This window comes from Temnothorax curvispinosus, unplaced genomic scaffold (genome assembly GCF_003070985.1).
Source record: "Temnothorax curvispinosus isolate PA1 unplaced genomic scaffold, ASM307098v1 QBEX01010277.1, whole genome shotgun sequence".
In the NCBI taxonomy this organism is placed as follows: Eukaryota; Metazoa; Arthropoda; class Insecta; order Hymenoptera; family Formicidae; genus Temnothorax; species Temnothorax curvispinosus.
In genome coordinates, this window is record NW_020220057.1 from 179053 (window position 1) to 196322 (window position 17270).

The 17270-nt window shown below is 41.9% G+C and overlaps 1 protein-coding gene across 1 annotated transcript; it reads left to right on the forward strand.

Moving 5' to 3' along the window:
• Positions 1–504: 504 nt before the first annotated feature.
• Positions 505–17104, forward strand: LOC112459970 (nucleolar and coiled-body phosphoprotein 1-like). The gene is made up of 12 exons (XM_025024355.1): positions 505–1318; positions 5832–5960; positions 6607–6880; positions 8100–8298; positions 8982–9157; positions 9747–9819; positions 10793–10935; positions 12229–12481; positions 13438–13805; positions 14334–14509; positions 14684–14874; positions 15604–17104. The coding sequence occupies exons 1-12, from the start codon at positions 1307–1309 to the stop codon at positions 15845–15847; spliced, it is 2238 nt and encodes a 745-aa protein (XP_024880123.1). The 5' UTR covers positions 505–1306; the 3' UTR covers positions 15848–17104.
• Positions 17105–17270: the final 166 nt, after the last annotated feature.

A 17270-nucleotide genomic window follows, 5' to 3' on the forward strand; every position in this document is an offset into this window, starting at 1 on the left:
ATCCGAGAGAGGTCTTCTCCGGTGGAGAGCCGCAGAGCCATATCCCTACCTCGAACGTCCGGGCGAGAGCAGGTGAGCTCTCGACGATCTGCTCGAGAGCGGCGAGAGAGTCCCGGTCTGCCGCCTCCTGCGCTCGCACCGCGGTGGCACGCACCGGCCTCCGAGAGAGACTCGCGCGAGAGTTCGTTGGCCGACCGTCACCCGCACGCCCGTTTTCCCGATCGCTCTCGCATTTGCTGTTCTCCATCTGGGACGGCCACACCAGATTCTGGAAGCTGGGTCGGGAAAAGGACAGCCGGACCTGAACGTGGCGCGGGTGCGGTACGACTCGCCCGCGTTGTTCCCTTCTCCGCCCCGTGTCGACCGGAGAACCCGCGCGAGCATCGTGGGTTCCAGTCGAGAAATCGACCCGCGTCACCCAGCCTGCCGGCAGGTGCTAACTCGCGCGTGACTCCGGTGTTAGCTCGCAGTCATAGTCGCGCGCCCGCTCGCGCTGACCGGACGTGTTCGCCGAGCTGGCAAGAGTCGGTGGGAAACAGCGTCGCGTGATTATAGAAACTTCGAGGACTCTCTGGAGAATTCTGACTGCTTTAAAAAATTTGGAGCTATTTAAAATAACCGGAAGATCCACCTGGAGATTTGTCCAAAATTAAAGACCTTTTTCATGGACCCGACTTGACATTTGAATCTGCGAAAGATTCCGTTTTCTAGAGTGCGAAGATAATCAGAAGTGACCGTAAACACCTGGGAAAGTTTTGAATATTCTTTGGAGGGATCACAGTTTTCATATTTGTGATATTTTGGAAAATCCTGGATACTTGCCTACAGCGCGAGGAGGATAAGAAATAGCCATACAGGCTTGAAAAAAATTAGACACCTGGACGGTCTAGTTTAGAAATCCGAATCCACTGAATCTTTCACTTGAAATTTAAAGAAGGTCAAGAATAACTGAAGCCCATCTCGCTTAGAAGGTTTCCGACAGCAGTTTGGAAGACTCTGAGATTCCCCTGGACTCTCATCTGGAGTACGAGGAAGATCAGCCGTTCGACCGACGCGGAGCGGAAGTACCGTTGTCTCTGGTCGTACTGGAGACTCGCGGATGAACGGCCTTGACGGCGCGAGCCTCAGCGAGTCTCGACTGGTCCGAACTAGGACAGCGAAGCGTGTGCACCGATACATGGACGGGAGGATCGAACGAAATCTGCATCTTCTTCCAGAACGGAGAGGACTTCCCTGAACGGCGACCGGTCGTCCTGAGGCTTTTGGTTTTACGACGTTACGCGGCAGCAGCGAAATCCGGTTTTGCATGGGTGTATATGTAAGTGAACCGTAATCCGTAAGTACCGTAATGTCGCGAGGGACTACTCCTGCGTTCCCGTGAGGCGACGTTTAGCGCTGTTGAACTCTCTTCGCAGATGACTTCGAGATAACGCGTGCTACGTCTTTAGATTTGCGTTTTAAACAGTTAAAAATATATTAAGTTGTACGAAGAAAGTTTCGCATAAAATAGTATTCGTTGTTTTTTTTCATAGTATATTGTTAGAAATTCGATTAGCAAATTTAAATAATTCGAAGTTCAAAACTTGAAGGTCGACTCCACGCTGACACCGACTCGCCTTTCGACGATGACTCGAAAGTTAGTAAAATCGGCTAGCTGTAACGGAGAACCGCGGTTTCTAACGTATACGATCCGGTTTTGCGTGCAAATCTAATAGCTGCTACTTTTCACTCGTTAATGAGCGTGCGCGAACGTTCATGCGTGTAAATGGGAAAATACACACTTACGTGCGTATTTCCGCGTCGAAGATCGAGATAAAAGATTGTAAAATCGATATCCGAAATGCTTATTGCCCGTATGACTGGCGAATTCTTCTCGGATATTAATTTAATCCAGCATCATCGACACACTTAATCTCTCGTAAATTCAGCTCAACATATGGCGGTCTCAGGTTTTACTCGGATTATAGATGCAACTTGCGTTTAATTTAACTCGAAGTATCACGTTCGGACAATTAATTAACATTATAAATTTAACGCATAACGTGCGCTGCAATGAAAATGTATGAGATGTAAAACGGACATCGCGCGTTTTCTACAAGTTCAATTAAATAGAGAATACATTTTTGGGAAAGCTTCTTCGATTGTTCGCGAATTTTCTTACGTTCACCAATACAAGTATCTTCGTTCGCGATTTACGCTTTACGCTCCAATCGATCGGCACTGTCATTCGTCCGCGGTCCGTCGTGAATGAAACGGAATCGCAGTATCGCGAATTGCATTTTGCAGCGTGGCGAGTCGACCTTGCGCGGGTCAGTTCCACGCATGTGAGACTCGGATCTCTCTCCGCGTATCACCTTGAACGTCAACCGTCCGCGCAAATGCGCTCGCGAAGATAAGACGGACGCTACGGCGCGGTTCATGGCCGATAACGAGACGAGGTTAAAGCGACTTTTAAGCGCGTTGTCCGCAACAATGGAAACGTTTGCGACGTCAAGCGCGAAATGAAAACATCGCAGCTCAGAAAACACGAGAAGGATTGATTTCTTAAATTTAAATAAATAATTCCAGGGATCCAGTTAAGTCTAAACACGGTACTTTCTTATTTTATATGAATTTTCACTGCTCTTATTATTTTTGTCTTACTTTTAATTTCTCTTAGGAGAAAGTGACGGTTGATTAATTAATCATTTTATTAAATTTTATATGCTTTTGTATTTTAAAAAGTTTTTTTTAGATATTTTTAAGTTTCCTCGGACAGTTTATTGTCAACGGTTTATCTATTGATTCTAACAGTAAGACCAGTATAAGATCTAAAATCTACATTAAATCTATTTTCAAGTGAAATTAGAAGAAGGAAGTTTTTGTCGACTTTCTCGAGACCGATACATTTGACTTGACGCGTGTCTAAAATCACCGATCCGACAATAAAGATGTTAAACGGCTATAAATCCGTGGCTTTCTAATGTTTGCTCACACAAATTTGCTTACTTTGATTTACGGAAAAAATGCGCGAGATAGCGGGAGGAAGCTGCTTAGTCGGAAGCGAGAGATGCGCCAAACGTTGCTCGTAATTACGGTGGGCAATGAACCGACTATTAAAACAATATGTTAGCGGTGATTTGATCGACGTCAAGGAGAGGAAATCACACACCGATGCGAAGAGTTCATTACCATAATTACCCGACACTTCGTTAAAGACTCCACTTACAAAATTTATTTTAATAACGCACTGTTTTACCTTGCGTTATCTTGTTTTGTTCGCGCCCCGAATTCTATTAAAAATCCACCTGGGCGCGCCGTATGAATACATTTTTTTTTCTTTTTCGCTTTTCGTCCTTCACCCGGTTGAGCGGAAAGCGTGTCGTTGGCGCGTATCGCAACGGGATACACGTCACAGGGAAAGGATTCGAGTGGACGGGCATTTTTTCCGGGGTGGTGCCCATCGGTGACCAGTGACATCGCGCTAGCTGTCGCGGCTAGGCTGTCATTCCTTTCCGTCACGATACATTTTCATACCTTCGTAAAGATCCGAGATGTCACTCAGGCTCACGCAACACTCTGATCAAGAAGTCAATAAGACTGCGACAGACTGTGAAATCACAGTTGCGTTTTCTCCTGTCAGTTTTGACGAGAACGAGATGAGACATATATATATTTCTCTCGAGTAAAAGAAATCTAGATTAAAACAAAAAAAATTCTTCAAGAAAAAAAATTTTAATGAGTTTGTAATACAAATTGTGACGATTGGTAAGATAGTAATTGAGATAGTAATCGTGAGAAGCTGATTGATCCGTATTTAGACGCGAGAACGGTGCGAGAACGAGAGATTTCGCGGCGCGAATTTCTCCTCTCGACCGGCACGGAAATTAGAGTACGCGTGTGTGGCCATCGTTTAAATCATTTAAAGTATCTAAACCACTTTCCCGCGTGCAGGCCAAGCGACACGAGATTTGTCACTTTTATCGCTCTGTAGAGACTAGATCTCCTCCTCTTGCGCGATCGTGCGCTCTTCTTTCGCTTCCTTCTTTCATCACGCGACCCAATTACGCCACAGGCCAAGCACATCGCACGCGAATTTGCATAACTACGGCGTACAAGTGTATTTCCGCAATGCTAAGACGCACGGTAGAGCAAGAACTAATCTCTTGATCACTCGTCCAATTCTTTTCTCCGTTTCTTTCGAAACAAAATATTTCGATATAATGAATTTGATTAATTTTAGACAATTTGTATTATAAATATTTTAAATACTTCTGTAATTGTAATGTTAATTAATTAATGACAATTGATCAAACAATTATAATGCTAAATATGGCTAAATAAAAATTCGTGTTTAATAACGTTACATTCAATCGATGCTGATGCTTCTACATTTTTCGATCAAACGATAAAATCAGTTTTATTTGTTTCGCACGAAAAGATATTCCAAAATGTGTTCTAGAAAAACACTCCCTTTTGTCAAGTGCATTTCATGTCGAGTTAATCGCACGCTCGAGTGTGGAATCTTGCGCTGTATCAACACAACGCGGTTTCACCTCGATGAAACGAGAGCGACTGGGAAGCGACGGACGCGGCGCGCGATTTCCACGCGTACCTACCTGGAATTACGCGGAAAGGGAGTTACAAGCCCGGTAGCTTACGGTATAGCGTGTCAGCGGGTTACCGGTCTAACAAAATGTAAAATAATCCGGTTTCTCGACTGGCGACGTGCTAGTTAAAGTTGTCCCGCCTGGGGTTCTGCAAAGACCTGCGACACGTGTTTTGGACCATATAGATTCAATTTGCTTTTCCTGTGTCGATGGAGCGATCGATAAGAGGTCGACGTCCGCCACAGCTTCGCGCAAATCGTTATAATCAATATTATTATTATTATTTCTAGCCGTTAGAACAGATTAATGCGGAACATATTTTATCCATATTGCGCGAAGCCAATTAATTACGTTTTCCTTTCACGATCTTTCCGCTTTATTTAAATCGTAAAACATCATTCGTCGTTTAATTAATTTATTAATGAATTTAAGATCGTCGGTAAAATGAGAAATTGATAGGAATACAGGTATGTTTTTTCATAAGTTTATTATAAATCAATATATTACATATAAAAAAAGATTTAATTGTTTCTGTGAATTAAGCGAAGATAAACGGTAATATTTTATATTTTCTCATTTCTCTCATTTTTGTCGTTCAGACCCTAAACTTTATTATACCTATTCCGCGCTCGCTCTGTAAAGAAAGAAATAAATTCCTTCTCCTGACCTTCGTAAAAATTATATAGAAACATTAATCGCAACCTGCGCGCTTCCACTTTCCTCCGCCTTATTACGAACCGCTTACATATGCAAGGTTACATATCTAAATAACCGCTAATCCTCCCGCGACAATATAGTAGCGTTTTTGCGACGTTCGCCGAATCATCGGCATTTTCCTCCTTCTTTCTTGGAATAAACTTTTATTCGATGAACGAGGTCAATCCCAGACTTTTGCGCAACCGTATAGATAATCGCTATTAGGCAACGGGGATTATCGCAAGTCCGCGGGCATAGTGTTCGGCAAACGCAATCGATTGCGGTACCTCGAGGAAACGAGCCAGAGAGATAGGGAAAATGAGAGAAGAGTGAGGGAGAGAGAGAAAGAGAGAGAGAGAGAGAGAAGGTTCGGGCGCTTTTATTACTCGCTCAATAAGGAAGAGGCGATCGCTTCCGCGACAGGTCCCACGGCTACGATCAGGATCATTTCGATCTAATGGATCTGCGGATAAACGCCGATCGGTTCTAATCTTCTAATCACCGGCGAACTGTTCTAATCGCTCTTGCAATTGTCCCGGTATGCAGCAGGAGACCGGCAAGCCTCCACCTCCTAATGTCACCCCGAAGATGGCCAGGGATCGTGCCGGGTCGGACTACTCAGGCCACATGAGCGACACCACCACGTGCAGCTGCGTCGCGAGCTCCATCGACAAGGTAAGAGGGTGGACTTCATGCACATAAATATTTATTAACAATAATTGGCTATTAGATATCGTGTCAAGAGAAAATTTGCAAAAGTATACTTTTAAACCAACCTTTTAAAGAAAGAAAAGCGTCATAAATGACATCGAAAGTTTCTTTGATTTTATTCGACAATTTTTACTTCTTTTTCTCAAAATATTAAGGCAAAACTTGCTTCTGGATTGTACAAACAAGATCTAAGAGATTTTTGTTTTGACTATTTTATCTATTCGTGAGAATTCATATTTATAAAATGTACACGTATACTTAATAAATTATCTTATAAAATCTTAATCGGCAAGAAATACTTATTTCTAAAGTTTAAAAAGAGATTATATATATAAATGCAACACTGTTAAATATCAAAGGATGAAATTTAAACCAATACTTTGAGTTAAATAACATTTTATTATTGTTAACTACCATTTATTTCAAAATTTATTATTTTAATTAATTTAGTTAAATTAACGACATATTGAGCAGCAGCAGCGATTTATAGAAATAATTAAAAATGACTCAAATTGAGTATAATTTGACACAAATTTAACCCAATAAATTCTCTTTCTTTCTCTTCTTGGGCATTTTCAAATGCTAAAGCCATCACTAAAACGCGTTGCAGTGCTCGTTACGCGGCTGCGGCATGTTCCAAGAGCCGTTCTTTCTGCATCCGCCGGGCTCTCGGCCGCGGGACGGTATCTACATAAATCCCATGAGTGCGTACATCGGCGAGCCGCCCAAGCCCAAGGACACGGCCGAGTCCTTCTACCTGCACAGCCCGCACGATCTCGTCTATACCAGGATCACGCGGCTGTTCGGCGACGCCGAGAAGCCGCGGAACGGCGTCGCGGCGGAGCAGCGCCATACGCCGGAGAGGAAGGACGAGACTCTGACTGGTAAGTAGCACGTCCCAGATACTTCATCGCTACATTATAACGCGCGCTATACACGGTGTCCAGAAGGTATCCTGTCGTCGATCGTCGAAAGTGAAGGGGTTTTAACCAAATAGCGATTATTCGCAACAAGTCACCGGATTATTCGTAGATGAAACAAATGGTGAGCATTCTTAGGATCGTAACTCAAAAGGCATGGCTATTTAAATTAAAGTGTGAAATACGAGAGTTCAAAGATATATATTAGAAAAATACCCCCCGAGCAAACAACTCGAATTTAAGAAAAGATAAATTCCATTAATTGAATTATTTATGGCTGAGATAAATCAAAGTGATAATTCTGAGACACCCTATTTACTCCGTCGGTTCTCGACAACCACTGCGGCTCCAGGGCGACCTCGATTCGCATCCGATGTTCGGTATCGTCTCTCTTTCGCTCTTCTCAATGATATTTACAAAGATCAAGCAAATGGAACTATTTGTCATGAAGCATTGTTTCCGCTTCATGTATCGATTCGGATCCATAAGAGATTAGGATATATATTTTTTTCTGGCAAATGTTAATTAATGATTAAATAAAAATCGCGCGTAAGTCGACGTCTGCACAAGATCTAAGAGAATTTTAATCGTAATTGCCCTGCTTATTCGTTTTACTTTGCAAGCAGTAAGTTTAATCGTTCGTTTTACGAACGACACGTGACTAGTGCATGATAGACTGTCGCAAGATTGATCTCGAAGAAAGAGAGATACTTGGATAATTGTCAAGGGAGCGAAAAAAGCCACACACGTCGCGAACAACGCGCGCGCTCTGCGAAACCGGGTTAAAGACTCGCGCGCGATTTACCGCGGATACCGTTAAGCCGTTACTGTGCACTGGCTCTTAATAAGCAAGAGCAATAAAAACGGCGATCGAGAGACGGATCGCGCGAGTTCCAGCGAAACGCGTAAAAGTCGCCGATACAGCGCGAGAATCGAAATAAAAAAAAAATTTAAAATTTTATAAAAAGTCGAACTCCGATCTCTCTCGCGCGGCGCTATATAGAAATTATAAATTTCTACAAAGCTGTCGGCAACTTTTACTAGTCGCAAGTTTGCGAATCGTTAGTTTGAGTTTAGCTCAAGATGTTTTCTGGAAAACTTCTCGAGCGTGATGTTTTCTCGTGGAAGGCGCAGTTTTCTCGTGCGCGATACGTAATATTCCGAGCGGGGCTTTGGCTTTCAGTGAAAGTGGACGTGCACATCAACAACGGCGGCGGATTCGTCGGCCGGCCGCATACCGGCAACGGACATGCGGCGCGCTCCGAGATCGCGAGGGAGTCCTCGGATCATGCTTATGAGCAGATCTGCGTGAGACAGGAAGAAACGAGCAGCGTGAGTTCGTCGTCGCGCAAGAAGCCGGCGGACAATGCCTCCGACAGCAGGTAACGTGAGCAATTTCGCGAGCGAGATCAAAAGGGTTTAGTCCATAACATCTGATCTAATCTCCTAAAATTGAAAGAATTAATTTAAGAATCAAGTTTCCCAAGTTTTAAAAAATATATATATATTCAAAAGGATACGCGCGTTCCAAAAGGTAGAATATTAAAAATAATATAAAAGTAGTAGAACAATAAAAGAAAATTTTCAGAAAAGATACGGATCATATGTGTTTATTAGACATCTTGTTTTATAAAAGTTAAGTCACGTGTAAAAATTTGTCTGGCGAAGTGAATTTGTTAACTCAAGTAGACATTGAAGTCGTTCTCGCGATACCACGAATTACACGTCAAGCTTCTAAAAAGAGATTATTGATGAGCGCAGCACAACAAAATATAAATCAGGCACTATAAAAGCGACCACGAAGGTAAGCAATATCAAGGCGATGTATCAACAAGTGGAACGGTGTGTAATCCTGTCACGATCGAAATTGTCTTTATAATCGTTAAGAGATGACTGTTCGTGGGCGCGTTCGGGGAACAGCATCGTATCGCTATTTTTCTCGCCCGTTCATTTATCTCGCAGATAAGCGATCGCGCGCCAGGTACTTAATCGCGCGTAGATTAAACTTAACTCCGATTCGTGGATTCGCGAAACACATCGATAGAACCGTCTCTGACCGTTTCAGTCGTTCTCGCAAAACCGACAGGCGATACAGTCGATCCAGCAGCGCCAGCGAATCGTCGAACATGAGCAGCGAGGTCCACGGTCTCTCCTCGACGACGTCCACTCCGTCCTTATCGCGGCACAGTAGCAGCGAACGGATCGGCAAGCCGGGAATCAAGACGAATGCGGAAGCACACGGTACGTCGAAAGTAGCCGGAAATTTCTGCAGGATGGCCACAGTGTCTATGATCAAAGAGTCGCATACGCGCAAAATATCGCGTATGCACAAATTGTGTACCGTAACAAGTACATTATAAATGACTTTAAATAACCGAAGTGAAATATCTTTTCAACTTTTATTATGTGTGATCTATTGGATAATAAGATTAATAAGTATAAAATATATATAAATCATCGTGTGAGAAGAAAAGAAATCGTTTTCAACAAGAGAGAATAAAAAATCGGAATGTATTATTCATAAAGACAATTATACGAGGTAGAAAACAAAAGAACGGTTTTCTATAGTGTGCGTTCGTTTACCTTTTGTTATTACTACATTCCACGATTGTGTGTGATTGTGTGCCCGTGTCCAATGAGTAATGGAGTTGGTAACAACTTGTCTTAATTCGTCATCAAGTTTAACACGATGCAAATCGGCGCTGACAATTTTTCGACAAAAAGTGACAGGGCATTATATAGTGGCTATCCTGCGGAGTTTCGAATAAATTACGATGACGAGAACGGCCGCGATTGACCGGTATATACGCGATTCTGTTTCGGTTCGCAGAGAGGAAGGACTCGTCCGGCGCGCAGGTGGAAAGTGAAAAGGAGATCCGTACAAATGGCAACGGCGGACCTAGGTAAGTAGGGCGAATCGATATACCGGATCGAGACTTAAGTTAAAGCCGCGCGCCAATAAGAGAAGAAAGCTCGATCGAAAGTCGATCGAACGGCGGAGCTGCTCGCCACTTCGCGCGATTCGATTCGCTTCTTTCCTTCTCGCCATTGACTTTTGTTCTCCAATGATCTCCGAAGCATTTTCCTTTGAGATATCATGCGGATAGGACACGTTGTGAAGGCCGTTTTCTCGCCAGTAATCATCTTCGGCTATTAATATATTGTAAAACGAACGTGAATAATCGCAACGATAATCCGAATCGTACGATTCGTTCAGGCGAGCGCGAGCAGATTAAAGTCGATTGGCATTAACCCCAGACACAGTGACCTCAGATAAAAAGAGACTCTAAAAGATCCTTGAATGAAGGAATTACTTTCGAAACAAGATGTCTATTCCGCGCCGGCACCTCCATCAATTTTATTATCTTATAACCGTTTAACTTTCCACATATTTTCGCTCGTTTACATTTACTATCATTGTCTGCAATTAGGTGCAATTAGGTGTTTGCAATCTATTACCATGATTGTTCTCTATGATTGTTACTTTCACTTGTCTTCATAAAATTGATAAACGTTATCTAATCTCTTAATTATTTAATAGACGAGATTTTTATTACTACTATTTACTTTTATCAGACGCTGCAATCGATTACTATATATAATACGGAATGATAAAACTTAACTTCACCAATTTTCCGTAATTTTCTTTGTCAGAAAGATGATTTACTTTCATTAGTACATGGGACCAATAAAAACGTTCATAGAATCAAACTTTATCATTCGCGCTCGAGCAACGAATATTTAATCAATACTCTTTTAATCAATATTATTTAACAACAACATTTTTACGCGCGGTATTAATTTATTTTTCTATCATTTATATTCTTTGAATGATATTTTTCACGTCACATTAAAAACAAGATTTTTATTCCACAGTCTCTTGAAACCACCGCCACCGCCACCGCCGCCGCCGCCGGACGACGACGTAGTGGTCGTCCTGGTGAACGCAAAGCCGAACGCAGACGCCGACAAGAAAGATGCGCGAGGAAACAGCCAGGACGTGAGGACCGAGTCTTTTGGTGAGAAATTGCGCTTGACGCCCATTTCCTCTTCGATATCCTCTCGTTCCCTTGCGAAATTGCCACGTGAAAGTTGCAGCTCGACTTTGAGCAGAAATGCGTGCACGCACATTCACCTGACATTTTCCACGCGCGTTCACTACGAAAAATGATGCTTTCAATCCGAATCGGGCGTTTCTCCTGCAATTACAGCTTCGAAAGATCTCTTGGAAAGATCGAAGAAAAATCCGCCTACTTCTCGCGCACGTGCTATGTAAACGCGGTCATTGAAATTATGTTTATGTCTTTTACATTACTCCACGATGGATATGAAAGGACATTTTCTTAATATATAACGATCGTAATTTCACGTTATTCGCAACAATCGTGAAAAGAGATCGCGCGTCGCGCATCGACGATTTTATGACCGATCGATAGGCATCTTACGACTACCGGTCAACGCGAAGACCATCGTATATTATACTCCCAATCACTTCCTCGACAAATTTTACTTAACGAGTCGATCTTCTGTCTTAAATGGCGCTAGTTACGAACTATCTCCCCAGATTCGGAGTTTGTCTTCGACATTTAATATACTTCCGTAACTTAATTATCTCCGCTATAATTAGTTGATTTTTGTCGGAGAGAAAGATCAACTCTGAATTCGTTCAAGTCCCCACCGGACTATAACCAGGAAATGCGATAACTCCGTTATATACAATTCGCTATTACCGTATTATTTTTTTTATCGCTGCGGTAATTGCCTCGACGGCCGTGTTACGCTCGTGCGAATTACGCTTACATTTTCGGGGCGCGTGCCTCCCGACTCTTCGATACAAACGTGAAGGCAATTAGCTGAATCGACTGTGATCAGCAATTACAGTTAAAATCGGGTGAAATTAATTCGTATGATGTTAATCAGCGCCACGAGTCTAATTAGGCCGGCTCGACTCGCGATCGGACGAAGGCGCGGGTAAGGCGGAAGGGTGTAGGGGAGGGAGGGAGGGAGGCGCGAGCTCCCCGTCGCGTCGCGATCTCGATTTGGGCTGCAAACGCGTATACTTCGGCATTTAATTAAACTGTTAGCGGATCATGCTCAGCGGAGGTGGCCTCACTTACTAGACCATGGCGTTCACCGGGCATATAATATACTTACCTAGATTTCACTTGCCCCTCGGTAACGACCGTCATCCAATGCTAGAGGATATAACGAGAGAAGCCCTCTTCCTCTTACTCCACCTTCTCTCTATCTCCCCCCCGTCTATCTCCGTCTCTTTCTCTTTCTCTAACGCTGGCTGGTCGGTCTCGGAACAGCGGCCAACAAGTCCGACGCATCATCCTCCGGCGAGCATCCGCAACAGCCGGAAGTGCCGGCTCCCGCCAGTGCGCCGGCGGACGCGGACGAAATTAAAGCGAGCCAGGCATCCCACCTGGTAAACAGGCACATGGTGCTGCCGTTCATACCGCCAAAGTTCGCCAACGCGGACTCCAACACCCTGCTCAAGCCATCGGAGTACCTGAAGAGTATCTGCAAGGTATCAGCTAAAAACAGCCTGTCGAAGGCGAGGTCAGTGACCCTTCCTATTACATATACTTATTACACATAGTGTTTACTTTTATCTGTTTCGTAATCTTTCGCGTATAAAGTATGTCGCGATTGTCGTGTTGTTGAAGTGGCGAACATTCTTCTATTGTTCGTTTAATTAAATCAATTTCAAATTGACGATTTGAATATTCAAGACATATATAGTGCACTTCAGGGATGTCTGGAATATATGGAACGAGCGAATAACGCGAAATAAGAATTGCTTTGTGCGTGCTTCATCCACTTAGATTACTTGGAAAGTGGGGATTTAAAATCTATTTGAAGTGTTTCATTTATAGTGTTTGTACGATTACTTATACTGTAGGCGCGCAACATTTTATAGCATGTTGCATGCAATTTAAATCACGAAAAGTAGTTTGATAAACATCTAACACTTTGAAGTCTTTTATCAATTCAATCTTCGCGCACATGAAATAATATCGACAATCACTTTCGTAATGATCGCTAAAATCAGCTTTACGGTTGATGTAACAGGTGTCACCAGTTAAAGCCTTTCAGCTATGCGGAGAAATGTAAACTCATGTGTGCATTTGACCTAACGATTACATGCGCAGAAATGTAAGAAATCAATTTAACATGATTGACGTTTTGCTTCCGAAGAAATACTTCTTACTCGTGAGAAGGCATTTTCCCTTCGAAATAATTGAAATTTGACAAAAATCTTTCTCGAACAGAAATTAATATATGAAACGTTTCAAATCTTTCAATGCATTTATTTACATATGCATTTATATGAATATAATTAAAAATATATGTTTTTATTAATATACATATTTAACACACGCTCAACAAAATAAACGTAATAATTCTCTAAGAGGTATAAAACAAATGTTATTAAAATATAAATAAATCAATCTTCGAGCAGTGCTATTACCAAATTTTCCGCTCGCGTGACAATGCGAAAATCGCGCTCGCAGGTCAGTGGACAACTTGGACATTCATAGCCGGAATACGGAGCAGGGTGAGGAGGAGGAGGAGGAGGAGGAGGAGGCGGACGAGGAGGAGGGGGCGCGAAGGAGCAGCGAGGAGGCCAAGGGGTCTCCTACGGGCCCCCCGCCACCGCCCCTGTCTCCCTTGCAGCAACGTGCACGGGGAGGGAATCAGGCCCCAGGTAACGCCGGCGCCGGCAACGAGACCGAAAGCTCCAAGAGCTCCCCGCAACAACCCTTGGCCACAATCAGCATCCAGGACCTCACAAGTATCCAGCTACGACGGACCAGCACGAAGATGAACGCCACCAAGACGTTCTCCGCTCCGCCTCCTCGCAGCGTGTCCATGACTAACGGTAAGCTGGTCCGCGACACACATACACGTATAATTTCACGCTTTTGTAATACGGACTCGAGCGTACACTGTTAAATATTAAAGGATGCAATTTTAAGTAATATACCTTGAGTTAAACAACATTTTGTTAATTTGAATTACTATGTGTGGCGGAATTTATTATTTTAACAGTTTAACACAAAACAGCATTATTTTAACCATTGGTTTAGTTAAATTAACATTGTTTTAGTTAAATTATCGACTTATTGAGTGGGAGCAGTGGCGACCTACAGAAATGGTTAAAAATGACTCAAATTGTATATAATTTGACACTGCGAATTTAACAGTGAGGATTCAGAGTTCATTATCCGAGAAATCCCTTGTTTGTAACTATATTCTACGTTACATTAGCGACTGTATATTTATTCTGAGGTCATTTCTACTATATTTGTTACGCATGCTACACGAAATTTATACGATCATATTACCTTGCTATAAAGTTTAAAAATAGAATCATGGACAAATTCAAATAAGACCGTATCGATCTCAGTCTCGGAGCCATTCTTCGTGCAAAAGACGGACCTAATCGCCGAATTGAAGCGCACAAAGGATATACCTGGTATCAAAAAGCTAAAGGTGGAGAGGGCGCAGGTCGAGAAGACTCAGGAGCAGACCCTCATGTCGGAAATTAGCAAAGCGTTCAGCGTTACGAATTTCGTTGATCAAGTAAGAGCATTTTATTTGTCATTCTTCTTGAAAAATATACGTACAATCATATACAACAAATTATAAAAATCTCTAATCTTTTTTAACGTTTTATTAAAAAAACTTTTTCCTTTTATGATACTTTTATAATTTTATGCAGTCCAGTTTTAAAATTTTGAATCTTTGTTTTTGTAGATTCCCGAAAAGGACAGCTCGGGAAACGTAATACCAATCTGGAAGCGACAGATGCTGGCGCGAAAAGCCGCCGAACGAGCGAAAAAGGAACTCGAGGAGCAAATAGCGCGAGAAAACGAGGAGAGGCGGCAGAAAGCGATTCCGCCATGGAAGCGACAGCTTCTCGCTAAGAAGGACAACGAAGAAAAGAGGTACGAAGATTAATGGATCTGTATCAATCAATCAATCAGAAATGTAATTGGATGCTATTTCTCGGTGATTGGAGAAAGCCAGATTTAATTAGAACGAGTTTTGCAACAAGTGGAGAACGTAATTTTAACTGCTCGTCATAAAATCGTAGGTACTTGGATTGCGACACATTTCAGAAAAGATTCATCTCGCGTTATTTTACTATATTTAACTCCGTTTTTAACGCAGGCAAGAGGGGTAGAGGTCTAATTGTAAGTGCTCCAATTATTGCGAGTATTACAATTGCTCCTCGTTGCAATTGGTCTCAAGTTCCCCCGTTTCGCGTTACATGCAAAATTACGCGATATGTATAATATTGTGCATAATATTTTATGCGTGTATTAAAAGATTGGCCCCTCAAATCTGACAATTGACCATTTCCAAGTACAGAAACATCTTGTTATTCAGAACGTCTTGAATTTTCTTAAATTTTCAAATAAAACGAAAGGGAGGAGAATATCGAGAACGAGAGAAAGAGAGAATTTAATTTTTATATTTCATATACTTCTCGAGATCTTCTCAATTTAAGCATCCCTTTCTGTTACTCTATTTCCTTTATTACGTCAATTATTACAAAATAATGTTGTCTTATCAATTAACTTTTGTACTCATTAATTAACAATTAATTAAATATTAATGGAAAAATTTTTCACGCGCCTTATTCAAGCGTCGAATTATCGGTTTGATTACAGACTGAATCCGACGCAGGTAACCGCGTCGACGAGCACAACGACAATGAAATTCGAGGCAACGTCGGTAAACCCGAAGAGGGATGCTTCGCCGGCGGCGCCGTCGTGCGTCATCAAGAAGGAAGATAAACCCGAGGTCGATGAGAAGCGGGATGATCCTGCCAAGGACGACTCCGACGACGGTCAGATTATACCTTGGCGGGCGCAATTAAGGAAGACCAACAGCAAGCTTAATATCCTCGATTAATCTTGCGAATGCCTTTTCTGTTTGTCGTAAGAAACGCGTGTGATGTGAGTATTGTGTTTAATCGTTAAACGCGCGGATTTATGTACCATGAAATCTTTCCAAAAATAACGGGACTTGCGCAATATGGAAAGAGTCTGTGTGAATGTGAGAAAGAAATATATGCTGGTAGTCGAGATAATAAATGAACGTATAAGATGGTATCACGGAATTACACAACACGAAGCGTGTTCGATAACTCGTAAGACTAGCACGTACTGTACAGATGATCTAAGATGAAATCGAAAAAATACTTTATACGTTTCGTCGCAGAACCTCCTCGTTTATAATTAACTCTGTAATATCAAACATATACATATGCATATCTTGATATTTATTTTTATGGAAACTATCTTGAAACGGAGTGGAATTTAATAGTTATTTCATGGTTCCAAGAACTCAAATAAATGGGAACTCACAAGTAATTCGTCCGTTTTACTTAAAATAACGGAGGATGAGAACAATCTTTCGAAAATACGATTGCTGAAATATTTGTTCGTAAAAAAATATATACCGTAATCGTTTCGTGAAGTTCGTCAAACGGAGACGAAAATAGATCGGAACTGCGTAATTCAAGTTAATTATCATGCGTCTTGAATTGTATAGCACGTTGCGATATATGTACATACGAATAAGTTTTACAATTCGTTTGCATTGTAAAGCTTGAGATAGCCTATTGCCGTTTATCTCAATTTCAGTTTCATCACTTTTAACTTTATCGCTATTGAAAAAGAAAAAGAAAATCTGTTCCTCACTTTAATTACTTTCTCCGATTATTTCCACTGGACTCAACGGAAATATCGTTCTCCGTTCATTTCAATTCGGTTACTTCAACGGACAATCTAGCATTTAATCGCGCAAAGTGTCCGAAGAGACAGTTGGCGATTCTAGGCCTAATTAATCGTGTCAGAGAGAATCATCAGCAGCGTGGCGAATATGCTTGGTAACTACCCAATTACAGTCATTAGAACGCTGAAGCGACAGATCAGCGAATTAATGCTGACGTTGATTAATAACTACAACGTCACGATAACGCCTGGCGCGTTACAACATATATCGCTCGGACAACAGTTATCTTCCGCCTCTTTCGCGAAGATTTATCTCTTCGTGAAATAACGGAGCAAGGAACGAATGCGAGATATTTTGTGCGTGGAATTATACTAACCCCTTAACTGCGATATCACTGAGCGCGAATCCACGATATATCTAAGAAAAATTGTATGTATATAACAATTGATATTTCTATATATAATATATTTGTATAATTAATAATACTTTGAAATTGTATATTATGACCGTGTCTAGTTATTTTTTTTCACATTATTACTTGAATTAAACAAAAGTTTGCGAAGATCTAACTTCGATAAATGTATAACAAGAACAAACT

Bases quoted from the DNA above. Each gene is read 5' to 3' on its own strand.
- LOC112459970 (XM_025024355.1), top strand. The intron at 10,936-12,228 runs GTGAGAAATTGC...GTCTCGGAACAG, and splicing joins CGTGAGGACCGAGTCTTTTG to CGGCCAACAAGTCCGACGCA. The intron at 14,875-15,603 runs GTACGAAGATTA...GTTTGATTACAG, and splicing joins AAGGACAACGAAGAAAAGAG to ACTGAATCCGACGCAGGTAA.